At 43.2% G+C, this 25,809-nt stretch overlaps 1 protein-coding gene across 4 annotated transcripts in view; it reads left to right on the top strand.

Annotated features, from left to right (window-relative positions):
* The window catches only part of EIPR1 (EARP complex and GARP complex interacting protein 1), a 192,254-nt gene that overhangs the window by 39,553 nt on the left and 126,892 nt on the right, over window positions 1-25,809 (top strand). For all 4 annotated transcript variants that reach the window (XM_090032739.1, XM_090032769.1, XM_090032759.1 and 1 more), the window contains exon 3: window positions 526-658. In XM_090032739.1, coding sequence (XP_089888865.1) covers window positions 526-658 — 133 coding nt within the window. The remainder of the gene's footprint in view (window positions 1-525; window positions 659-25,809) is intronic.

Below are 25,809 nucleotides of genomic sequence, written 5' to 3' on the forward strand. Positions count from 1 at the left end.
TAAATGGTGTAGATTTATATGTGGCAGTTAAACAGGGATGTACAACAGTTTCAATAGGGTATCCAGTGAAACTCCTCCTGCTTTATTCCTGTAAAGAAGGTTTAGTTCTGGTCACTTGGGTACACAAACAGACATGTAGACTGAGGGTGTAAACGCTTATATTTCTAATCGTTTACACCCTCAGTCTATACATTTCTGTTTAGTGCTGGGAAATGATGAGTTGCAAAGCCAGGACTCCTCCAGGTCATTTTTTTTTTTTTTTAACCACAATAGTAAATGTAGTGTGCTTTTGAAGTTGCAGGAACAGGGAGAGGAAATGGGATTTCTTCACAATGAGGACATTTTGGTTTTGGAGAAAATGTCTTTCATGAAATTAAAGAAATGTTATATTGTTACTGTAACAATTAATTAAAGTGGATATTAGTCATAAAATTCACGTTTGATGGTTTGGTGGAATCATCTTGTATAATTAAGTCCAATGGGAAAACATTTGAGGCCCTAATGTTTCTTTTATTGTATTTGCAGATTCACATCATAGATTTTGATGATGAAAATAACATTATAAACAAAAATGTTCTTCTCCATCAAGTGGGTGAAATTTGGCAAATCAGTGCCAGTCCTGCAGATAAAGGTGTGCTGGCAACCTGCTACAATAGAAGTGAGTACACTTTAACAATTTAGAGCTTGCGTTTTAATATTTCTGGGATGTGCCATAGTGTTGCACATCTAGCAGTCCATATCTAGTTTAAAATAAGATTTTTCTTCTACTATATGTGCTTTTCCAAAATGCTTGTTTTTGTGGGGGGGGTTTAATATAAAAAGGTCAGTCACTCAAGCCAGATCTGAAAATAAGTGCAAGTTATCTGTTTGATTAACTCAGCTACAGTTAAGTAAATTACACCCGTGTACTATTAGGCTTCATTCCCTTTAGTATTCATGTAAGTTTATTTTTCAAAGTGGAAATACTGTAAATAGATTTTAAAACTGTTTTTAGCAATATCAACCTCTTCTAGAAATTGCAGAAGCATTGCACATATGTAGTTATAACTACATGGAACTTTACAGACAACTTTACATGTACTCCTGGGTAGGATAGCACTTTAATTAGAGAAGTTCTCTAATTAAAGACGAGCTTTAGTTAAGGTGCCCCTGCTCCCATTTTGAAGCATGGGCATGCTGACTGCACATGATGCGGAAGTTGCTGGAGAGTGCTAATTAGCACACTCCAGCAGACTTGATTTAATTGAGCCTGCTCTGATGCTGATTAGCATGTGTTGGCATGTATATAGGTGCCCCATATACCCATGGAGGATTGTATAGCTTTTAACTAAATGTTTTGCTAGTAAAAGTACAGGGAATCCTTGTTCAGACTAACAGAAAATGTACAGCTGTTGGTGTGAAGAAACTTGGTGCCCCTCCTAGAGTCATACCTGTGAAGATTAGCTAGTCTGAGGTTTAGTTTTACCAGCAGTGAGCTTGAAGTTAATCCTGGAAAACAAAGAGATTTGTCCTGTCAGGTTGAGTAAATATTTTGCTTTATTTATATGAAGAAAAAAAAAAATCCCATGATATAATGAACATTTTAAATGGGAGTTGTATATAAGCTAATATTTTTTGTTTTGTTTTCCTGCATCTGCAGATAGATCCAAAGCCTTTGCTATTTCTATTTTTTCAGCATTGTAGCTGTAGCAGATGGAAATTAACTAGACTGATCAGTTTTACTGGTGGTATTCTGAATTCTCTGAGGGAGAACGGTAAAATACATGTTTACCGTACTTTATGTGGGTTCAGTATGTGCACACTTGTTCTTATGCAATGACCCTTTTTAGACCAAAATTTTTGTTATATGTGTGGTAAATTCACTCTTATGCGGTGGAAGCCTGAAGTCAGCTGCCTTGTGCAGTGCATTGTGGGAGTGATGCGCACCAAAATATAGTCTCTTGTATGGATCTGTACTCCTCGCTCATTGTCTGTGACACGTGTTTCTGTAGTTGCCATCCCCATTATGATAGTGTCCTGTGCTTGCGTGTACTGTCTGCTTTTGGTGAGTACCTAAATTTTCTTGTAGTAATGGGTCTGGGGGTCGGTACAGTTGAGGTCTTGGAACATATCCCTATTTGCTGCATTGTAAAGTGGGTTCCCTTTAAGCGGATTCGAGTTATGCCCCATTTTCCAGGAACATATGGACAGCATAAAGTGACAGAAACCTGTGATGATTTTTTAAGTAGCTAACTGGTTTTGGAGTTGGAGACAAAATGGTAGTGGCCTGTGATTGATTTCATATTACTTGCTGGCTTGATTTATTGGGTATGACTTCTTTATCTTGCCAGTAACGTGCAGAGAGGTCGAAAAACTGGAATTTGCCATGAAAATTAACATCAAAGTGGTTTCTTAGGAGCAATGTAAAGCCCATGGAAGATGTTAAAACAGTGGTGTGGTCAGAATGTGAGGAATTTTTTATGCCCAGTCCAAAAATGCCATATGTGGATGGTAGAACACAAGCCTTTTTTGGGATGGGGCATACAATTCCTCAGATCCTGATCATACCACTGTAGAGCTCCCCCAACTCAAACCCCAGAGATCGGGATTGGGGGAGCTCAGGGACTTAGAGCTGTCTGGGGCTAGTGCAATCACTTTATTGTCAGACCCAGGCTGACTATGGCCAGTGCTGACAAAGCAGATAATTCTAATATTATAAAAGCCTAAGTCTGTCTATCTGTCTGTCTGTCCATAATGCTTTATTTGCACTCTGACTATCTGATGGAAACAGCCAATTGGAGTGCTCCAAGCGTGGGGGAGCGCTGCCATGATTCCAAAGCAGCACCGAGGATCGGACACCTCACTTCCTGCAAGAGGCAGAACAATGGCAGCATGGGACATTAGGTGGAGGCACTCCATCCCAGGTCCCTCCCACCCCCTGTTCCCCTGTTATTCTTAACGGGCAGTTGGCCAGCTGTCCATATCAGCCTTGGACAGCCCCAGGCCTAGAACTTTGGTTCCAGATAGCCCTAGTCAGGTTCCAGACCCAGGGCTCTCCATAGCCAATGCCAACAGTCGGCTGATTGTTGGCATCGGTGGGGCAGCCCTGGGCCCAGTGCAAACAACTGTTCAGAGTCTTATGGTCCAGGAAACATCTTCCCTCTGCCTGATACCCAAGATCAGTCTGTGGGCAGCCCTGGGAACTGGTTTAGCTACGGCAGTCAAGCAGTTGGGATCTAAAGCTATTTATGCTTCATCTTGAAAATCATGCATCCTTCTATCTAGTCAAGTCTAGCGTAGCAGGATGCACAGCATTTGGGATGTGGCATAACATTCTTCAGATTCCATCTGTTCCATTATATTAGGTCAAACTGACTGAACTCCTTATGTGGATGATACCTACTTTTTCTCTTAAACTTCCAAACTTCAGTCTGTTTTGTATTGCTACAAGATGAACTTTAAATATTCTATTTCCCCAAACTATATTTTTATTTTAACTCTTTTTTTTCTCTTTACTTTCATTGCACGTTATAGAAATACTTTTGCAGCTTTAACTCAATATCTTACTATCCAGTGTTCAGTACAATCCATCCATCTTTTGTTCTTACTAAATAATCTTCATCTCATATTGCAGTGGCATACATAAAGAACATTAGCAGTTTTTTATTCTGTGCAATAGACTAGATTGCTTTATGATTAGTTGCTAATCTGTGAAAGGACAATACTGCAAAAAGATTTGTAACTCACAAGATGTCAGCTTAATTTCTGTTCAAAGTCAGTTAAAAATTGACTAAGAACTGACACTCAGTTAAGAGTGTTGCACCATTCAGGAACCAAGAACTGAAATGAAATAAATGGGTCATGTACATCACTTCAAGGTGTAGAATTTGGAAAGAAAGGAGCAGAATATGTCAGGCCGCAGGTACTGATGAGTATTGTGAAACTTTTGCCCTCACCTGCTGGGTGAGGGAGGCCTTAAACTAATGCAATAGTGTATTTTGGAAGTTAAGAAGAAGCATACCTCCTGTAGGAAGTCTTCCTTAAGGATAAAGCAGTTCGTAGTGACCATCATTGGACAGGCTGTTGAAGTCAGAGCCTCTTTCTAGCATAGTTTCTGCCTTTTCCTTTCTAGTACATATAGCAGTTGTACTCAAAATTTAGGATCATGGTGGGAAGACTTTTCTTTTCTAAATGATGTGGCCTGCTATCTTGCTCCAGAATTGACATGAGCATGTAAACAGGTGAATACCTAACTGTCTAGTGTTGTCATCTAGTCTTTAAGTTGGATGTGTATCATCAACCTTTTGATTAAAAAAAATAAATAAAAGTAGTGTTGTAAATGTTCCCTACTCAGGAAATTATGGTAGGGCTGTGTGTGGTATAAGAATATTTTATTTTTCCTTCAGGCAGCCTGCAGGAAATATTAAGTAAAAGAGCACAAAATATCACTAGTAGGCCGGCAACTGGTACAAATCATGACTGTACTATGCTAATTAGTGTTTTTTTTGTTTGGGCTGGTATACACACACAATATCAAGAATTAGATATCTATTAGGTATTTAATAATAATTGTAAATTTGTCTTGAGATTTAAATTGCCTGCTTCCTTTCCAGTCAAAATTTGCTCCTCAAAAAATACCACTTTCTGTTCATGATTTCCCTTCGAGTGGGGAAATCATTTGGAAGAGGTGGCTTTTAGAAAGCTATTAAACTACTCTTTGCAACTGGTCATTCTAAACTTCTCAGGGAATTCCCAGTTCCCAAGAAAGAAATCTGCTATTCCTTCTGTATGAGTTTTCTTTCCAACTGAAGGCTTTGTATTTCTCCAGATCAGGTGTAAGGACATAAAGCTGAATTTTGGAAAAGAGAGAGAGCACTTTATGCCCCTGAAAGCATCTATATACTCTACCTATGTAACAAAGTCTCTGCAGAAAGGCACCAAAAAACCTTCTGTATTATGTCCTGAAGATTCACTTATTGACATTTTGAAGAGGAGAAAATCCTGAATCCTTGATGGCTTGAAGGCGTCTGCTAGATGGAACAATAGCTCAATATTGTGTTCTAGTGTACTGAGTGTTTTTTCTTTACAATTTTAATTCAGTATTTTTGTTATTGGCAGGAGTATGCCAAGTCTGGCTTCTGACATAAATTGATATCACATTAATATTGGGGCAGAAAGTCTTCTGTTTAACACTAATAAGATGCATTTTATTGTCAATGAAAATTTCCCATTTAATTGATCAATATTTCTCTAAGTGGGCTGCCATCTAGTAAGATAGGTTTTTTTCTTCAAATGGAGCGCACAATTTATGGAGTACTTATGTATTTCAACCATGAATTCAAAATGAACTCTTATTTCTGAAAAATACTAGATAAGACTTAATTTAAGGGACTTGAGAAATAAAACATTCCAACAGGGTGGAGGCAGACTATTCCTCTTAAGTTTCTCCCCCTGTCAGAAATAGTTGCCCATCAAGTATTTTTAACCATCAGAATATTCAGTGCTTTATTTGCATGTTGATCTTTTAACAGCCTGATAACCTGCTGCTTTTTCAAGAAAGTAGCTTTCCCTGAATGTGAAATTGCCCTAGGTACCTTTTTCTCCAAAAACTGGGAAGAACTGCACTAACCTTGGAAATTTCTGGACTGGCGAGGAAGGACATGCATGAGTGAGTAGGTAATTTAAGAGCAACGTGTATACCATGACAATGGATCCTATTTTAAATAGTATTAACTAGTCATGGTGACCACAGCTTGTTGATTGTGTTTTTAAGCACAACTTGCTTAATCTTTGCTTAGGGCAAGGTCTTATTTAAAAAAAACCATGCTAATTAATAGCATTAGCCCATTCTATAACAGCACCTACTCTCATAGTCAAGATATGGCCAAACAGGAACATAACTCTCTGCTTCTCTGAATATTCCCTCTCATAGGATTACTCTTACTCTCTGTATCTTGTAAATGTCGCTAGGGGGAGAACCTCTTTGGTGGTCCCAAGCTTAAATCCTTTTTAGGGTACTGATTTTATATGTTCCTTTTTGAAATTCTATTTTGCTGGGGAGTCTGCTTCTTGCTACATCGAAGCTGAGCTGACGTTTTACAGGTGATGTTGCAGAATGGCATGGGATTGCCACAACCAGAGAGAGTTTGCCCTCTCATCATGCTTTTAGCTACTTCTGTTACTTTTGGAAATGGCAAAACGTTTAGAACTAGCTGAAACCCACAAAAAATTTGTGATTTACATATTTATCGGAAAAGTATTTCTTTTAAATATAGGATTTTTAGTTATCCTTTCACCAAATACTTTAATGCATTCAAAACTTCTCACCCTTGAAAAGGCTACATAAAGCTGTCCAACACAGGTTTAGGAATATAAATACATGTTTTGTCAAAAGTCTGATCTTGTGACTTCTTTATAGTCCTAGAATGGCGGGGCTTGTACATATGAGGAAATTGCCTCTTTTAGTGGTTTAATTGCTCTCTTTAATGATTTAATTGCATAGCACAGTACACGTTTAGTGCCATGTTACAATTACATTTTATAACTGTGTACATTTTTGGCGGTATATTTTGATTTAAATGACTTTTTCATGTAGCAAACTAAAATGCATCCCATGTATTTTAGTTTGCTACATAACAAATTACAGCAATATTCCTCACATGTACAAGGGCCCTATCTGGAGAAAGCAGTAGGGACAGTGCACGGGGTGCTGGAAGCCCAAGCATGCTCTGGGAAGCTTGGGTATAGCAGGCTTCTAGTGCCCTGTGCACCATCCCAGCTGCCTTCTCCAGCTTCTCCAACACACCCAACAGTTGGTCAGCAGGAGCTTGCTTGGGGAGGCTCTGCTGAGGGGCAGAGGGGAGGTGAAGAAAAGTAGGAAGGGACCTGATCTTTTTTTCCTTTTTCTCCCAGAGCCTGCCTGCATCTCCTGTGGCCAGGGAGTGAGCTATTGGTAGGTTGCGCAGCCCCTGAGCTGTGGGGAACCCCAGTGCCTGCCTTCTGCAGCGATGGTAACCGCTGGGCAGCACCCACCAGCTGGTACCCTGCCTGGATGGTGCTGCCGCTGCAGAGGAAAGCACCAGGGCCCCCTGCAGCATGCCCCCTGGCTGTGGGAGAGGCAGGAAGGCTCTGAGGAAAAAAACGCGCTCCCCACCCCTTCAGGTGGAGCCTGCCTGCTCCGTGGCTGGGGCCCCAGCACTTCATTCTAGCTCTGACTTGCCTGCATATCTGTTTGAAATTCTTCAGGATCTGTAATAATAACATGCTTATTCTGTCTGCCAGGAGCACTCTGGTTGTTTCAGTAAGTATCGTGATTAAGCTTATTATTATTATTATAGATTTTTAGTTTTTTCCATGTAGGAAAGAGAATTACAGGCAGTCCTTGACTTACAGTGTTTCAAGTTGCAACATTTCACACTTAGACTGTTTATAACTTGACACCGTTTCAACTTTACAATGCCAGTTTCGACTTAAAATGCTTGATCTGATGAAATGTCAATCCCAGCGAACAAGTTCGCTGCGTTGCTCATCTCCCTGAAGAACATCTGTCTAAACTACCTTGGACACGTTCTTTAAGAAAGCAGATAAGACTCCAGAAAAACCTGCAGCCAAGACCCTAGGAAGACTCTAGCCTGGAACCCTTCAAAAAGTCCAGCAAAGTCATCTCAAAGAAGTCCTTCCAAATCAATATGATTGCTATTTACAGTATAAATACATTAATGTAGCTATATTTCTCATCTATAATTGATTGATTCCAAAGTTCTGGGGTATTTTTGGTGAAAATAGGGTATCGGGCCTTGGTTCAGGAACCAATCTTGCATTTATAACCTTGTTTCTTATGAGAAAATTGGTTCCAAGTTGCAACGTTTTGACTTGAGACGTGGTTTTCAGGAACCAGTTGTGTTGCAAGTCTGAGGACTGCCTGTATGCAAGTTTTCAGAGAAGGTGAAGTATAAGGTAAGTAACTTTGTATACTAAGTGCCTTTGTATACTGCTTGGGTGGTATTATCTTAAAGCACTGATTCTTAACCAAGGTGCTGCAAGAATCTTTTGATGGGTTCCATGGGGTGCCACACACTCAGCACTGTTAGGTGTACCAACATCAACAGCTGATTCACAAGACAGATAAGCCCAGAGATCTCAAATAGGAATCCATCATGTCAGACATTTTGACCTGTTGTGGTCTTTGCAACAGAAGAATTGTTCTATTATTTTTTCATGTAAAAAAGTGACAAATGGGAGCTGGCATTTTCTGAGTAGTGATTTGAGTCTAACATGGCTAGAAACTACTGCTTTAGAGCACAGAGAATGTCATGCAACCTGTAGTCCCATAAAACTATTTAACCTTTTAGACTCTTTGAAATAGCATATTTCCATGGAACCTTACAATTCAGGGCAGATGGTGAGTTTAGTCATGCTCTATTAACAGAATATTGAAAGCAACTCCAACTTTTCCTCCTGAGATTCTCACTTCTTCTAAGAGAGTCCACCACATTCATTTTTGCAAAACAACAGTAACTTTTGCTGATGCTGGTCTGTACCTGCCTGTTTGAATTTTGCATTTAGGTGGTGGTCTCCTCTTCTGCGAGCACTGAGAATGCTAGAGACACAATTTCACTGCTTTTATTCTATGTTTATAAGATAATTTTACTGTGTTTTTGAAGTGACATTCTTAAGCACTGCTCTGGACAGGTTGCTTTCTAAACCAGAATTACTATAGCCAAACCTGCAGGCTATTTCAGATGGGCTAAGTGAGTGCCAGTGCCAGTGCCAGTTATCTTTACCCATATACAAACACTTAAGGGTGGGAAGAGTAATTGGTGAGAACTAGGTTTGTCGGAGGATGGGGATGCAGAAGACCAAGAGAACCTAGGAACAATGGATGAGGAGTCATGCACTGGAAAAGTCTATGTAAGTACTGCGGGGTCCGATAGGCATCAGGATGAAGGCATACCAAGGGCACCCATTGGGGGGCTTATGTGTCCCTGTACTAATGCTAGGAGCATGGGGAACAAGCAGGAGGAACTCACGCTCCTGCTTGCTAACAAAGACTTTGACCTGGTTAGACTAACTGAAACCTGGTGGGACCTACCCACGATTGGGCAGTAGGCATTGAGGGCTATAGGCTGCATAGATACGATAGAGTGGGGAAAAAGTGGTTGGGGAGTGTTGCTCTCTATGTTAAGGAGCAATACATGTCTTCGGTACTCAAGATGGGATTTGAAGAGGGGCAAATTGAGGTACTGTGGGTCAGAATACAAGGGGGTGGAACTGAAAGGGGCTTGGTAGTGGGATTATTACAGACTGCCACACCAGGAGGATGAGCTAGATTTAGAATTCTCAAGGCAGCTCTCAGAGGCAGTACACTCAAGGGATATGGTTGCCATGGGTGACTTTTAACTATCCTGATATCTGCTGGGAGGTGCAGTCGTCTAGATCTGACTGTTCCTGTTGGTTCCTAACCTGCATACAGGACCTTCACCTAATGCAGGAAGTATATGGTCCCACTAGGGGAAATGCCTTGCTGGATTTGGTGTTTGCTATAGTGGATGACCTGGTGGGAGATCTGCAGATACAGGGTAATCTAGGAGATAGTGACCTCCAGTTGCTGGCATTCACTATCTGTTGAAAGGTAGGAAAGATAACATGTAGGGTAGAAGTGCTAGACTTCAAAAAGGCTGTTTTCAATGAGCATAGGAGGTTAGTAAGTGAGGCACAGAAGGACAAGAGCCTAGGTGAGATGGTAGTCCAGGATGGTTGTTCCTCAAGGGAATGATCCTTCAGGCACAAAAGGAGACAATCTAATTGCACATAAAGGGTAGCAAGGGGGCCAGGAAACTCTCTTGGTGAACAGGAAAATTCAGGATAGCCTAGGGATGAAAAAAGAGGCATACAGACTGTGGAAGCAGGAGGTAGCCACCAAGGAGGAATATATCTATTTGGCTTGCACTTGCAGGGAGCTAGCAAGAAAGGCCATGACAGCAATGGAACTCAGGATGGCAACAAAAATTAAGGACAAAAAGTCCTTCAGGTACGTAGGGAGAAAAAAGAGAGCCCAGGATAACTTAGGACCCTTACAGGACAGACTAGAGTAATTAGTGATAGATAGGAGGGACAAAGCTGAGCTCTATGAGTTTTTTTGCATCAGTATTCCTGAACAAGGATAAAGACATATCACCAAACTGGACTATATAGACAGGCACAGGGGAGACACTTTCCCACCAACAGTTAGTGTCAACTTAGTGAAGGGGCATTTGGAAGGGCTTGATGTGTACAAGTCAGCAGGCCCAAATGAACATCATCCAAGGGTGCTGAAGGAATTGGCTGGTGTCATAGCAGAATCACTGACAGAACTGTTTGAGCACTCATGGCGCTCAGGGCAGGTCCCAGGGGACTGGAAAAGGGCCAATGTGGTCCCTATTTTCAAAAAGGGGAAGGAGGAAGATCCAGGTAACTATAGACTGGTTAGTCTCACCTCTATCCTTGGGAAAACCCTTGCAAAAATTATTAAGAAATACATTTGTGTGAGTCTAGCAGGAAAAGTAATGCTGAAGGGCAACCAGCATGGCTTCATAGCAGGTAGACCCTGCCTGACAAACATTGTTTCTTTTTATGAGCAGATCACCAGCTGCTTAGATGCAGGAGATGAGGTGGTTGTCATATACTTGGATTTTAAAAAAGACTTTGATATGGTGTCACATCCCATTCTTGTAAAAAAAAAAACAAAAACAAAAAAAACCAAAAAAAACCTACCCCCCTCCCCCCCCCCAAAAAAACCCCAAAACCCAAAAAGCCCCCAAAAACAAACAAACCCTGAGTGACTGTGACTTAGATGATTACACAATCAGGTGAATGGCAAATTGGCTAATGGGACACACCCAGAGATTGGTGGTAGATGAGTCGGTGTCGACCTGGAAGGATGTGGGCAGTGAAGCCCCGCAGGGCTTGGTCCTCGGGCCAGTGCTGTTCAACAACTTTAGTGAGTTGGACAAGGGAGTAATGAACACACTGTCCAAATTTGTGGATGACATTAAATTATGGGGCAAAGCAGACACCCTGGAGGGCAGGGAGCAGATTCAGGCAGATTTGGACAAGCTGAAAAGGTGTGCAGAACAAAATGGGAAGCAGTTTAACAAGGGTAAGTACAGAGTAGTGCACCTAGGGAGAAGCAATCACCAGCACACATACAGATTGGGGGAGGACTTTCTAAGCAGCACAGCATCAGAAAGGGATCTCAGAGTCATAGTTTATTCAAAGATGAACATGAGTTGGCAATGTGACAAAATGATCAATAGAGCTAACCACACTATCATGCGTTAATAGGTGCATCATGAACAAGTCTAGGGAGGCGATACTCCCCCTCTGTGTGGCACTGGTAAGGCTGCAGCTGCAGTACTGTGTTCAGTTTTGGGTGCCGCACTTCAAGGGGGACGTGGATAACCTTGAGAGGGTCCAGAGGAAGACCACTTGTATGATTATAGAATCATAGAATCAATGAGTGGGAAGGGACCTAGACAGATCATCTAGTCCGACCCCCTGCCATGGGCAGGAAGGAGCACTGGGGAGTGGCAGGGGTCATAAGACCCCAGCCAGGTGCCTAGCCAGTCTCCTCTTGAAGATTTCCAGGGAAGGTGACAGCACCACTGCTCTGGGAAGCCTATTCCAGGCTCTGGCCACCCTTACAGTTCTTCCTAATATCTAACCTAAACCTACCCTCCCTCAGCTTGTGGCCATTGTTCCTGGTGACTCCAAGCGGGGCCCTGGTGAACAGACTTTCCCCGAGTCCCTGCTGGTGGCCCCTGATAAACTTGTAGGCAGCCACAAGATCCCCCCCTCAGTTTCCTCTTGTGGAGACTGAAGAGATTCAGGTCCCTCAGCCTCTCCCCATAGGGCTGGCCACAGAGGCCCTCAACCATACGAGTGGCTCTCCTCTGGACCCTCTCCAGGTTCTCCACATCCTTCTTGAAGTGCGGCGCCAAGACTGGACACAGTACTCCAGCTGTGGCCTGACCAGCGCTGCATAGAGTCAGTCCTGACTCCAAGATCCCTCTCTGCCTCTGTGCTACTGAGAGGATCAGCCCCTAACCTATAACCATAATGCTGGTTCCCTCTCCCCAGGTGCAGCACCCTGCACTTGTCCTTGTTGCACCACATCCTGTTCAGATCCGCCCACTTCTCTAACCTATCCAGGTCTGCCTGGATGCAGTCCCTGCCTACCAGTGTATTCACTTTCCCCCACAGCTTGGTGTCATCAGTGAACTTAAACAGGGTGCTCTCCACACCCTCATCCAGGTCGCTACCAGGGGATTTAGTGGTAGTCTACAAATTTGTCAGGGGACCGGAGGGGGTGGGGAGCAAGGAATAGAAGATATTCTGTTTACCAGGGTGCCCCTTGGAGTAACTAGAAACAATGGCCACAAACTGACATGAGCAGATTTAGACTAGACATTAGGAAGAACTTCTTTACAGTTAGGATTACCAGAATCTGGAATGAGCTTGCAAGGGAGACTCTGCTCTCCCTTACCCTGGGGGTGTTTAAGAAGAGACTGAACAAACACCTGGCTGGCATCGTCTGACCCCAGCACTCTTTCCTGCCCAGGGCAAGAGGTTGGACTTGATCTTATGCCGTCCCTTCTGACCCTGAAAATTTATGAAATTGCTAGTAAAGCACTGCTTAGTCTCTAGAGTCTTGGCTGGAATATGTTCAGGTCAAGCAGACTCCTGAGAAAACAAATTGCCCAACTCTTTAACAAGTTTCTACGCATATGTATACTGAGATTTTAAATACCTGTAACTTGGCCAGATTTAGGTGGATATTCACAGGAAACACAGGCAGAGACCATCGTGGTTTTTTAAAAAGCAGTATAGGGTTTATGATTGCAAACTTTTGAAGTACCAAAGAGTTTGATAAAGAAGTCAGCAATTTTATTAGGTTCAAAATTAAAAGGGAAAGGAATAAGCCACACTAAACCCGAAGAAGGAAATCTCATTACATTGCAGAATACATTTCCAGAAATTCAAATAGGTCTTGGAGTGGTGCTAAAAATGGTATTAAGGAGTAATCGTCCATTCACTTAATTAGCTAATAGTCAATCTTTGAAAATGTAGGTCCAACTTGATTAGGTCAAAAATGAACTGAATTAGGTCATCTGTTTTACTCCCCAGTGGATGATAGTTCATGTCACAAAACTATCATGCCCTGCGTGATGCAGATTATAATATTTTCTTTGAAGTGGCCTAGTAATGAATATCTAGAATGTTGTAACTGATAATTAAGGTACAAGAATAGAGGATTACTTTTGCACCATCCTTTCCTGTACTTTTGACTAGCTTCAAACAATTGCCTGTTTAGTTTTACTTTTACTAAATTAAAAATGTCATTCCTGTCCAGTTCAAAAGTATGAATAAGAAAAGTGACAAAGTAATTAAGAAAAGAAGAACAGCTTAGTGTAAATATACTTTAAATATTGGGGAAGAATAGTGCTAGGGCAGAGTGAGATCAAGAGTACAATCTCAAACTAAAGATATAAATGAGTGAGAGAAATGTAGCAATAAGTCAAAGACTGAAAACAATTTAGTCTCCAAATATCTAAGGCAGTAGTCGCTCAAAACTGGGTGCACCTGTTAAAGGAAAAGCATTTGAAGAGGGTTAGCAGGTATTACTAAGAGCCTGAAAGAAATTTTGTTTCAGTATTCATGAGAGCATCATATTATAGACTAGAATAAATTTTTCATTGTGGAAAGGTAAAATGACAAAAAGGCTGTAGATCCTGGTAAGGAACAGTAGTTGGGGAAATTAAAACAATGAAAAGCTGGCATTTTCACAGATGTATTAGGGAAATGAGAGCTTTTTGAATAGGCTTTTAATGGTATGCTGAGGTTAGGAGAAGTAGCTGCAAACTAGAGGGAGGGTGGGTAATACAATTTTTATATTTAAGGAATAGAAATTTTAATTCCAGGAGTGCATGAAATAATGGAAACCTTGAAGAGAGACAGTAACCTTCAGATAAATTCTTGCATAATGCCCTTTTTGCCAGTCCACTATACTAGATCTATAGAAACATAGGTTTAGAAGGACTCTCGGGAATCATCTAGTCCAAGCAATGGTATTACAGGCCATGGCTTGCAACTCTGCCATGGACCCTTTCCCCTCTACTCCCCAGTTATCAGCATATGCCTTGAAAGAGGCAGGTGTGAGGCCCCTTGGGGTGCCTGCCCTGCTGCAGCAGAGACTAAACTGAACATGATAGGCAATAGGACTCTGGAGGTGCCTCCTCTGCTGCTGAGGCTGGAACATGCTACTGATTCCTTGGGTTGCCAAAGATCAGTCAGTTCATGGGCCCAAATCTGACCTGCCAGTCATATGTAGCCATCCCTTGATCTAGTCCAACCCTCTGCCCAGTCATTGGGCTCACTGTTAGTAAACTATGCAGACAGATAACATACCAGTTTACTGAAATCCTTGAGTGAAGGTGATTTTGCAAATTCTCTAGTCAGATTGTTTCTTGCACTACAGTTCTTGCACTTGGGAAGAAATGCCTTGATTGTTCATTGTTTTCAGTATCTGCCTATGCTTCAGACTTTGCACATGAACTAGTTTTGGTGCTGGAAGCAGTCAAACTACAACAGCACTGAAATTTACCCCTGCAAAAAGGTAAATTAGCCCCCTTTGAGCTCCATGGAGTAATCATCATCTGTTCACCTAATTAGCTAATAGTCAATCTTCGAAAATTTCGGTTCAACTTGATTAGGTCAAAAATTAACTGAATTGAGTCTTTTGTTTTATTTCCCAATGGACAGTAGTTCCTATCACAAAAGTATCATAGTTTCTAGGGTCAGAAGGGACCTGAACAGATCATTAAGTCTGACCCCCTGCCCTGAGCAAGAATGATTGCTGGGATCATAATACCCCAGCCAGATAGCTATCCAACCTCCTCTTGAAGACCCCCAAGGTAGGGGAGAGCACCCCCCCCTTGGGAGTCCATTCCAAAGCCCTAACCGTAAAGTAATGCCTCCTGATATCAAGCCTGAGTCTGCTGTCAATCAATTTATGGCCATTATTCCTTGTTATCCCAGGTGATGCCCAGGGGAACAGAGCCTCACCTATTTTTCGCTGGTCCTCCCAGTGAGTTTATAGACAGCCACCAGATCCCCTCTCAATCTTCTCTTGTGGAGGCTGAATAGATTCAGGCCCTTTAATCTATCTTTGTAGGGCCTGGCCTGCTGCCCCCTGATCATGCGAGTGGCCCTCCTCTGGACTCTCTCAAGGTTAACCACATCCCTATTGAAGTGTGGCTCCTAGAGCTGAACGCAGTACTCCAGCTACGGCCTGACCAGCGCCACATAGGGGTGAAGGATCACTTCCCTGACCCTGGTTGTGATGCACCTGTAGATGCATGACAAGGTGCGGTTAGCCTTACTGACCACTTCCTTGAACTGGCGGCTCATGTCTGTACTGGAGTTAACACTGACTCCAAGATCCCTTTCAACCACTGTGTTATTGAGAATGGTGTTCCCCAGCCTATAGGTGTGTTGTTGGTTCCTTCTCCCTAGATGCAGCACCTTGCACTTGTCTGGGTTGAATTCCATCCTATTCTTATCCACCCACCTCTGTAAACTGTCTAGATCTAGCTGGATTCAGTCCCTTCCCTCTAGTGTGTCCACTTCTCCCCATGTCTTTGTGTCATCAGCGAATTTGAACAGCGTGCTTTCCATGCACACTTCCAAGTCGGTGATAAAGATGTTGAATAGCACAGGCCCAAAGGCTGAGCCCTGGGGAACTCCACTGCCCACATCCCTCCAGGTTGAAAATGACCCATCCACCACCACTGTCTGAGTGCAACCATTGAGCCAATTTGCCACCCATCTGACTGTGTAGGCATCAATGCCTCAGTCACCTAGTTGTTGGTTTTTTTTCATGAGAATGGGGTGAGAAATGGTGTCAAAGGCTGTCTTGAAGTCCAGGTAGACAACATCCACTTCACAAAGTCCTTGGATACAGACGTTGACCTGGTCATAAAAGGAAATCAGGTTAGTCGGGCAGGATCTGTCCGCAGTGAACCCATGCTAGTTACCCCTGAGGATTACCTCCCATGCTGGGCTTCTGCAGATGTGTTTCTTGATAACTTTCTCAAAGGTCTTCCCAAGGATCAAGGTGAGACTAACTGGCCTATAATTACCCAGGTCTTCCTTTCTTCCCTTGTTGTAAATGGAGACCACATTGGCCCTTTTCCAGTCCTCTGGGACCTGGCCAGAGTACCACGAGCACTCATACAGCCATGCCAGGGGCCCTGTTGTGACCTCCGCTAATTCCCTCAGTACCTTCAGATGAAGAGCATCTGGACCTGCTGATTTGAACATGTCCAGCCCCTCTAAGAGTTCCCTAACTAGATCATCCCTGACCCTAGGCATGGCATTGTGTTCCCTGAGCCTGTCCATAATCCTAGTGGGGGAGTTGTCCTGGTCCCTGCTCAGAAATATGGAGGCAAAGCACTCGTTGAAGTGATCAGCTTTTTCCTTTGCTGCAATCACCAGATTGCCAAGCCTGTGCTGTAGGGGCCCCATGTTACTTGGTGCCTTCTTTGTATTCCCTTCTTATGTATTTGAAAAAGGACTTTTTGTTATCCTTAATTCCGCTTGCCAGCCCTAGTTCCATCTCTGCCTTGGCCTTCCTAACTGCCTCCCTGCAATCACGAGCAATGGAGGTGCAGTCCTCCTTGTTGATTGCCCCTTGCTTCCACTGATTGTATGCCACCTTTTTTGCCCTCAGGCCTTCCTGGATGCCTTTACTGAGCCAAGGGGGCTTTTAGTACGCTTTCCCCCTTTTGGTTTGCGTTGGGACCGACTCCCTTTGAGCTCAGACGACCATCTCCTTAAGGAAAAACCACCCGTCCTGGACTCCCAACTCGTTGAAGCTCCTGGTTCTCAATGACTCTCTTACTGATCTCCTTAGCTCATTGAAGTCAGCCCTCCTGAAGTTAAGGACTTTTGCCTTACTGTTTGCTTTCACCACCTTGCGCTGGATAGTAAATTCCAGCAGACGATGGTCCCTAATGCCTAGGTAGTCGAGCACCTGCAGTTCCCTCACCAGGTCATTGCCTGTGGCAAGGACCAAGTCCAGCAAGGCATTTCCTCTGGTGGGGTTGTGTACCTCCTGGGTTAGGTGGAGGTCCTGTATGCAGGCTAAAAACCTATGTGAGGGTTCAGACCTGGCTGACTGATCCTCCCAGCAGATGTCTGGGTAGTTTAGGTCATCTATGACAACCACATCCCTTGTCCTTATAGCCTCTGTGAAGTGCTTGAAAATTCCAGGTCCAGCTCATCCCCCTGGTGAGGTGGTCTGTAGTAGACACCCACTATCAGGTCCCTTTCCCCATGACCCCCTTGCATTCTAATCCAGAGTGCCTCAGTTTGCCCCTCTTCTGTACCCATCCTGATCATTGAGGATGTGTACTGCTCATTAACATACAGTGCTACACCCCACCCCTTTTTCTGTCTACTCTATCTCGTCTATACCAGTGGTCTCCAAAGTGGGGTGCGCAAGATGATCCATTGAGGTGCAGGAAGAAAATATTAGAACTTCTATTTCTATTTCTGTTTATATAAATCTACATATATTGGGGGTGCGTGCTCAAAAATTTTTTACTGTTAGGGGTGCGCGATCAAAAAAGTTTGGAGACCACTGGTCTATACATTCTATAACCCTCAGTGTCTACTTCCTGGTTGTGGTTAGAGTCCCACCAGGTTTCTGTAAGTCCAACCAGGTCTGGATTTTTGCTAGCTAGTGGGAGAGCAAGTTCTTCCTGCTTGTTCCCCAGACTTCTAGCATTTGTGTAGAGGCAGTTGAGACCTCCTATGGGTGTTTGTCTTGCCCTCTTTTTCCCAAGCTTGTCACTTACCTGGGTTGTTCCTCCTCGCGTCACCTGGCTTGATGTTGAAGTGTCGTCCTATACCTCTGCATCCTCATCCCCCGATGAACCTAGTTTAAAGCTCGCTGTACCTGAAAGAGAAAACACACTTACCTTTCAGGGAGGGATGTAGCCTGTCCCACCTTAGCATGTCTCCTGCATGGAAGTACGGGTCATGGTCAAAGAATCCAAAGCCCGCGCAGTAGCACCAGCTCTGAAGCTGCCGTTTGACCTCTCCGATACAGGACTTGTGGCGCCAGCCGTGTCTGCTCACCAGAAGAATAGATGAGTAAACCACCTGTGCTCCCATCTCCCTAAGCTTGACCCCCAGAGCCTTGTAGTCTGTCTTGATGTGGTCTGGACTACTCCCAGCTGTGTTATTAGTGCCCACATTGAGGATAATGTCCTGCATGATACAAATGTAATATTTTCTTCCAAGTGGCATAGTAATGAATAGCTAGAATGTTGCAGTTGATAATTAAGGTACAAGAGTAAAGCATTAAGTTTCACCATCCTTTTCTGTACTTTCTTGAGTAGGTCCAATCAATTGCCTATTCAGTTTATTGTTAGATTTACCTTGGTTCCTAGATAACTCTCCACTACACAGCAGTTTGCAATACAGACATGCTCTCAGACATTGGGACGCAAGCAATAGAAAGCACTCTGTGAGCTAATAGCAATAAGAAAAAATTAGCATAATTTGAATGACCTACTGCACTGTACAAAAGAATGATATATACATTCAGCAAGTGGTATGTTGTATACAAATAGTCTAGGCTCAAAAGAAATGCATGGGTGTTGGCAAAAAGTAATAGTTCATACTTTAATATCAAAAAGAGTTGTCCCTAGAGATCATATCTTAGCCAGCTGAGTTTGCTTGCATAATTATTGGAGATGATAGAAGAGAAAAGTTTAGGGTAGTGGTTGGCAATACATTACTAATTGAAGACCTCCCCTTATGAACAGATGGGTGCTGTGGGTTGCCTGTCTGCTGCTGCACCACAGTCCCTGCTCTGTGCATAGGGGCTAATCTCCTCTTCCCCACCATGCTCAAATGCAGCCTCCTCTAAAAGACATGGGGAGGGACAATTAGAGTTGTTATTTTGGTAAGCAGAGGCTCCAGTGTTTGGGGGGGGGGGGGAACGGAGGTGGGGAGAGAGGGCAGCCCTCTGCATGGAGCTGGGATTACACACAGTTTACAGTGCTCTCCATAGCAGCTGGCAGCAAGGGGATTAACCGGCCCTTAGTCAAACTATCCAGAGGAAGTCTGATGCCTAAGCTGTAACAGAGCATTAGTGTACCTTTGGTGAAATGCAGGTCGGATCCCATTTCTTTTGGGGCTGGATCCAGCCTGCAGGTCATAGGTTGTGGACCCCCTGGTTTAGGAGATGTGGTATCTTTTTCCAGGTCCTCCACTCATTCATTGTGTTGCCTTGGGAAAATAATTTACCCTCTGTGTCTTGAAGTGCTTTTGAGAGCATCAAATGGAAATTCTATGGAAGTGAAAAGATTTGTGTATATGTTTAATTTAGCTTTAGTGGAGGTTAAGTAGCATAGACTTTGCTGTCAGAGTTTGAGTTTGGTTGTCATGTATGAATGGGGCAGCTGGCAAACACAGCAGAACAGATATTGCCTTATGAAAACTATAAAGTTAATAGATTTTTTTTTCCGTAAGTGGATGCAAGATAACATTTAGGGCTAAAAATAAGTGTAACAATTGTTACCGTGATAAATTATGTAGAGGTTATGAACCAGAAATAATTGTGGTGGGTTTGTGCGTGATTTTTTTAATGTAATCTACATGACATAGTATAGAGATGTTATGTGTGAAATTTGTCCTTCAGTTAGTTGTGTTTGAACACAACTATTAAAGTTACTGCCAGTCCATTGGAAAAAAATGGATATCCCTGGGGGCAGATCTAAGGGGGTACAGTTGCATCTTCACATTTCACTGGCTCGTTTGATTCTTGGTCCACCCAAAATTTAAAACCAATTGCCTGTCACCTGGGGGCTGTTAATGATGATACCAGAAGCAGCATTTCTGTTTATGCAGCAGTGAGGGAGTCAATTGACTTAGTGGGTCATTGTAATCTACCTGATTCCTTCTAATCTCTTCATTGCACAGATATTAAAGACCCTCTCTCATTTTTAATAGTCTTAGTATTCTACTAATTAAGCTGTCTTTCTTCTGAAATCCTGCTGTCTGTTAGCTGCTCCTCTTATTGTCGGTAATCCATTGATTTGAAGATGATCTCTACCATGGCTTGTTGATAAATCTTGAGTTGATTTAAGATTCCAGTCCTTAAACCATGGATCTGTCTGTAGAAGTTGCAAATCTTTCTGCCAGGGAAAATGGTTATAAACCAGGATTTCTTGCCTTTTCTTTCCTCCATTATCTCTTCTCTGCTTTAAGGCCAAGACACTTTACCTTGAAGTAGGCTGTTGCTTGGTTGAGGTTACTGTGCTACTGGAGTCAGCAGCCAGCTCCCTCCAGTCCTTGATGCCCTCCCTCTACTTTTATCCCTGGAAGCTACATCCAGTTGGCCAGTCCTGAGCAATGTGGGGAATTCTAAAGAAAATGCTGCAAGGACACATTGAAGGTCTATCTCAAGAAAATGGATACTAACATCAAACCATGTTACTTGAAGAAACACCTGGGGGCTGTTAATGATGATACCCAGCCAGGTGGGGGAGAATTCCCCACATTGTTCAAGACTGGCCAATTGGATGTAGCTTCTGGGGATAAAAGTAGAGGGAGGACTCAGGCACCAGACGATGGACGGAGGGGGTGATTGAGACTCCAGAGGAGAAGGGCCCCAGTAATTGGACCTGAGATCCAAAGGGACACTGAGACTGAGAGACTTGGAAGATGGCAGATCAGGAGCAAGACTAGTTACTTACCAGGGGACTTAAGCTGTTGCAGTGAGTCCAGAGAAGAGCTGAGGCCCCGTGACGTGGCTAGGCGGGGGATCCCTGATTGAAGAGGGTGCCTTGGGGTGAGACATGGGCAAGGGAAACTTGTAGCAACCCCAGAGCTTGGTGGGACTGCTTCAGGGTTTTAGGCGCCAGCATGGATGGCGTGGGAATGGGGATAGACTGAGAGATGCAACAAACACGAACCACTAACGAGGCAATTAGTGGCAATGAGCAGAGGCATGGGCAGGGGAAGCTTATATCAACTCCTGAGCTCTGTGGGACTGATCCAGGGCTTTAAGTACTGGTACTAATGGAGAGGGAGTAGCTGGGGCCACTCCCGGCACAAGATGCTTGTAAAGAATAAAAGGCACGGGGAGTGTGAACCACTAATGAGGTAATTTAGTGCCATGGAGCACTGGTGGGAACTTACCTTGAGGTTTCTGAAGGTGGAGATCCCCTCCAGAGTCCAAGAGTGATTCAGGGAGCAAGTTGAGTGGGCTGCCGCCAGCAACCTGGGCCGCTGTAAAAGAAAAGAAAAGAAAAGAAAAATATCTGGAATGACTTAACGTGTCGGGGGTAGTTATTCTGCAAGTACCAAGTAATATATCAATCTCTCTAAGATTAAAGTCATGGCAGGCGAGAACCAGAGGAAACAGGCGGTATTACGCAATCCCGGTAACACAGTGGATAGGAACCTGAACATGAGCCAACAGTGCCGCCTTGTTGCTAAGAAGGCTAACGGCATACTAGGCTGTCTGAGCAGGAGTGTTGCCAGCAGATCAAAAGAGGCGATTCTCTCCCTCCATTCTGCACCTCTCTGGCCACATCTGGAGTACTGTGTCCAGTTTTGGTCCCCCCTACTGCAGAAAGGATGTGGACAAGTTGGAGAGAGTCCAGCAGAGGGCAGTAAAAATGGTTAGGGAGCTGGGGCATATGACTTCTGAGGAGAGGCTGAGGATATTGGGCATGTTTAGTCTGAAGAAGAGAAGACTGAGGGGGGGATTTGATAGCAGCCTTTAACTACCTGAAGGGAGGTTCCAAAGAGAATGGAACTAGATTGTTCTCAGTGGTGGCAGAGAAGGAGGAATTGTCTTAAGTTGCAGCAAGGGAAATTTCGGTTATATATCAGGAAAATAACTTTCTCACAAGGATAGTGAAGTACTAGGATAGGTTACCCAGAGAGGCTGTGGAATCTGCATCCCTGGAGGTTTTGAAGGCCTAGCTAGACAAAGCGTTGGCTGGGATGATCTAACTGGGGATGGTCCTGCTTTGAGCAGGGCCTTGAACTAGATGACCTCTTGAAGTCCCTTTCAACCCTAGAAACTATAAAACCCTAATTTTCTATGATTCTGTGATTATCTGGGTAGTAGTGTTCATAGCCTTACTAATCCTAATTGTCTAGTTATTTGGTGGAGTTAAATTACAGCAAAATTAAAGATGTTCACATCCCTTAACTGCATTTTCAACCTGAGTGTGTATTTGTTTTGATTTGTTTTATTTTATTTTTAAGAGTAACTTACATTCTAAATTTTTCCGAGCATGTAACATTTTACCATAAATTACTGATATTCTCACTTTTAATTTCAGTTTTTAACATTTTTATTTCAGAATTGTATAGATTCCAAAATATTCCATTTATTCCTATGCAATTTCTGGATATGTGGCAAAATCACTAAGAGCAGTTTTCCAGCTGCTCAAAACCTGTTAGATGTTTGAAACCACACTATTTTTTAAGTTTTCTAAGGCAAACCTCCTGTATCCAAGAAAGTAGCTCTCCAATGAGGCCTGAGCCCAGATGCCCAGTAGCCCAAACTTTTTATAGGACTATGGGGGGAAAAGGTCCTGCAAAATTTTTGTGTAATTTTCTAAATCTAGAAATTGGACCTATTTAAAGAAAATCAGGCCAACAATTCTGAAATTATGAATATATAAACTAGATGATCCATCTGATCATTATTAACTCAGGTGCACTTGGGGATATATGCATATGCAAGTATGGAAATATGTACTTATTTTATACTACTAGGCTTGTGGGCTTTGTCTGACTTGTTGAGTTGATAAGCATTCATAGATTGTAAGGGGCTAGAAGGGACTTCACAAGATCATCAGGTCCAGCCCCCCCACAGTAGGTAGGAAAGACAGCTGGGCCAGGTGACCTCCACAAAGTGACTGTCTGGTCTCCTTTTGGAAGATTTCCGGGGTAGGTGATTGCACCACCTCTGGAGGGAGTTGATTCCACAGGCTGGACACCCTGACTGTGAAGAAGTTTTTCCTTAGTGTTATGCATAAAATGGTCTTCCAGGAGTTTGTGACCATTACTCCTGGTTTTCCCCAAGGGTGCCCTAGTGAACAGTTGTTCACTGAACTCTTGATGTACTCCCCCTGATGTAATGGTAAGCTGCTACAAGTCCCCTCTCAGCCTTTTCTTCTTTAGGCTGAAGAGTCCCAGTCCCTCAGCCTTCCTCGTATGGTTTGCCTTGCAAGTCTCTGATCATACAGGTCTCTCCTCTCTGGACTGTTTCAAGCTTTTCCACGTCCTTGTTGAAGTGTGGCACCCAGAACTGGACGTAGTACTTCAGCTGTGGTCTCGCCAATGCAGAGTAAAGCGGAAGAATCACTTCCTTGGTTTTGCTTGAGATGCATTGGTTGATGCATGCCAGAGTATTGTTTGCTTTGCTGGCTACAGCATCGCACTTACAGCTCATATTCATGCTAGGGTCTGTTATTCCCCCTAGGTCCCCTTCAGTCATGGTGAGTTTGCTGCCACCAAGCCTGTAAGGATGTTGGGGATTGTTTGTCCCCAGATGGACCACTTCACACTTCTCAGTGTTTAACTTCATCGGGTTCTGATCCAATGAACTTGCCAATCTGTCTAGATTTGCCTGTGTCTGCCGCCTAGCTTCAAGCGTGACCACACTTCCACATAATTTGGAATCGTCCATGAACTTGGCCAGTGAGCTCTTCACCCCCACATCCAAATCATTGATAAAGGTATTGAAAAGCACTGGACCAAGCACTGACCCCTGAGGGACACCACTGGCCTCTTCTCACCAGGACGACACAGAACTGTTCATTAGAACTCTCCCCGCAGCCAGCTTCCTACCCCCTGATTGTCTTGCAGTTAAGCCCACAATCCTCCAATTTTCTTGTGAGAACATCATGGAATACCAGTCCAAAGGCCTTTTAGAAGTCTAGGTATACAATGTCAACCTTCTCCCTCTTACCCAGGTGGCGAGTTACCTGGTCATAGAAGGAGATAAGTTTAGTAAGACAAGACCCATCCATGATGAAGCCATGCTGACTGCCATTCAGAATCCTAGCTTCCATACTTACCTTCACTTTGCTAATGAAATTGACACATGCCAGTTTACCCATGTTTATTTGTTACTGGCTATGAAGGAAACTGCAGACTTCTCTTTTGTATTTGTTTTTTTTTTTTTTTAAACAGCTGTATTAGTTATTGGAATGTTGCATATCTGGATGAAACATGGTAATCATTAATCTCTGTCCAGATGTAGTAATCTATATAGCAGAAACATTGAAGATAAATCTGTGGAGGAAAAACATTTAAGTATATGTCCTCTTACTGCTTTTTAGTATGTAAACCCCCACTTTTATATCCTTTATATTTCCTCTTTTCTTCTGTCAAGATAGAGAGTGTTTGGGGGCTGGGGGAGGAGGGGGGATTGGTTTAGCTCCTAGCTGCTGTCATTTTCAAGGCTTTTAGTAGTTCTTAATAGCAGATTCTCTCCCCATTACTGTTTGTGGCAGTTAGAGAGTGCAATTAGTTACAAAGAAGATGGTTATAGTTACTATGCAGTTACTATATTGCAGTGAAGCTACAAACTAAGCTTGATGCTACAAACTAAGCTGTGAAAAATGCTTCACACAAGTGGTTTATGCAACTATTTAAGTGGATTATGCATTTGCCTATTATGTGTATAAGTGGAATGCAGTGCATTTATTTTCTGTCCTTCCTTTGACTGTTTTAATATATACTGTTTATTTAAAAATATGAACAGCAAAAGACACAGCAAGCACAATTTGCAGTTTTTCTTTTTATTGGTACAAAAGCAAGACCAGATGCGGAGCTACTTAAAACAAAAGCAAAAACCTTACAGAAACAAACCCAATCAAGTGAGGAGAAACAGGATGCCAGAACAACTTTGAAGAAAAATACACATGGCCAGGAATGCAGTTGTGAAGTCCAATTCAGCACTTTGACCCCAGCAGCCCTTGCCAGTATGAAATGAAAAGGTGCTTTCTTTCTCCACTCATTTCATGGGTTGAAAGCCCCGAGACATCAACTGGAGTGGTGCCACCATATTTTGACCTTGAGGGTGATCACTGTTTGGGGTAAATGTGGATAATCTGGGTCAACTAGATTTGCATTTTTCACTGCCAATGCCCCCAGTCTTTTCTGGAGTTCCCTGTTCAGCCAAGGAGGCTTTTTTTGTCCCCTTGCCCCCTTTCCTATGTAATGGAATAGTCTCCTTTTATGCCCCAAGGATCAGTCCCTTGAGAAACTGCCAACCCTCCTGGACCCCCATTTGCTTGATGCTCTTGAGTTCAGCCACCTCACTAACTAGCCTTCTAAGTTTACTAAAATTGGCTTTTCTGAAGTCTACACTTTAGCCTCGCTGGTTATTTTCCCACCCTTTGCTGAACTGTGAATTCAGCCAAATGATGGTCACTATCTCCCAGGTTACTGTGTACTCGTAGGTTACCCACAAGATCATTCCGTGTTGCTAAGACCAGGTCTAGCAAGGTGTCCAGTCCCACCAGGGATAACACCTCCTGGGTTAGTTAGGTGGAGGTCCTTCATGCAGTTTAAGAACCTATGTGAGTGGTTTGTTTTGGCCATCTGTTCCTCCCAGCAGGTAATTTAGGTCCCCCATGATCACCACCTCTCTCACCTGAATGGCCTCTGAGAGCTGCCTAGAGAATACCAGGTCTAGCTCATCATCCTGATGAGGAAGTTTGTAGTAGACTCCCACTACCAAGTCCT

Source organism: Crocodylus siamensis, chromosome 1 (assembly GCF_052110815.1).
Source record: "Crocodylus siamensis isolate JL-2025a chromosome 1, ASM5211081v1, whole genome shotgun sequence".
Taxonomy (NCBI): domain Eukaryota; kingdom Metazoa; phylum Chordata; order Crocodylia; family Crocodylidae; genus Crocodylus; species Crocodylus siamensis.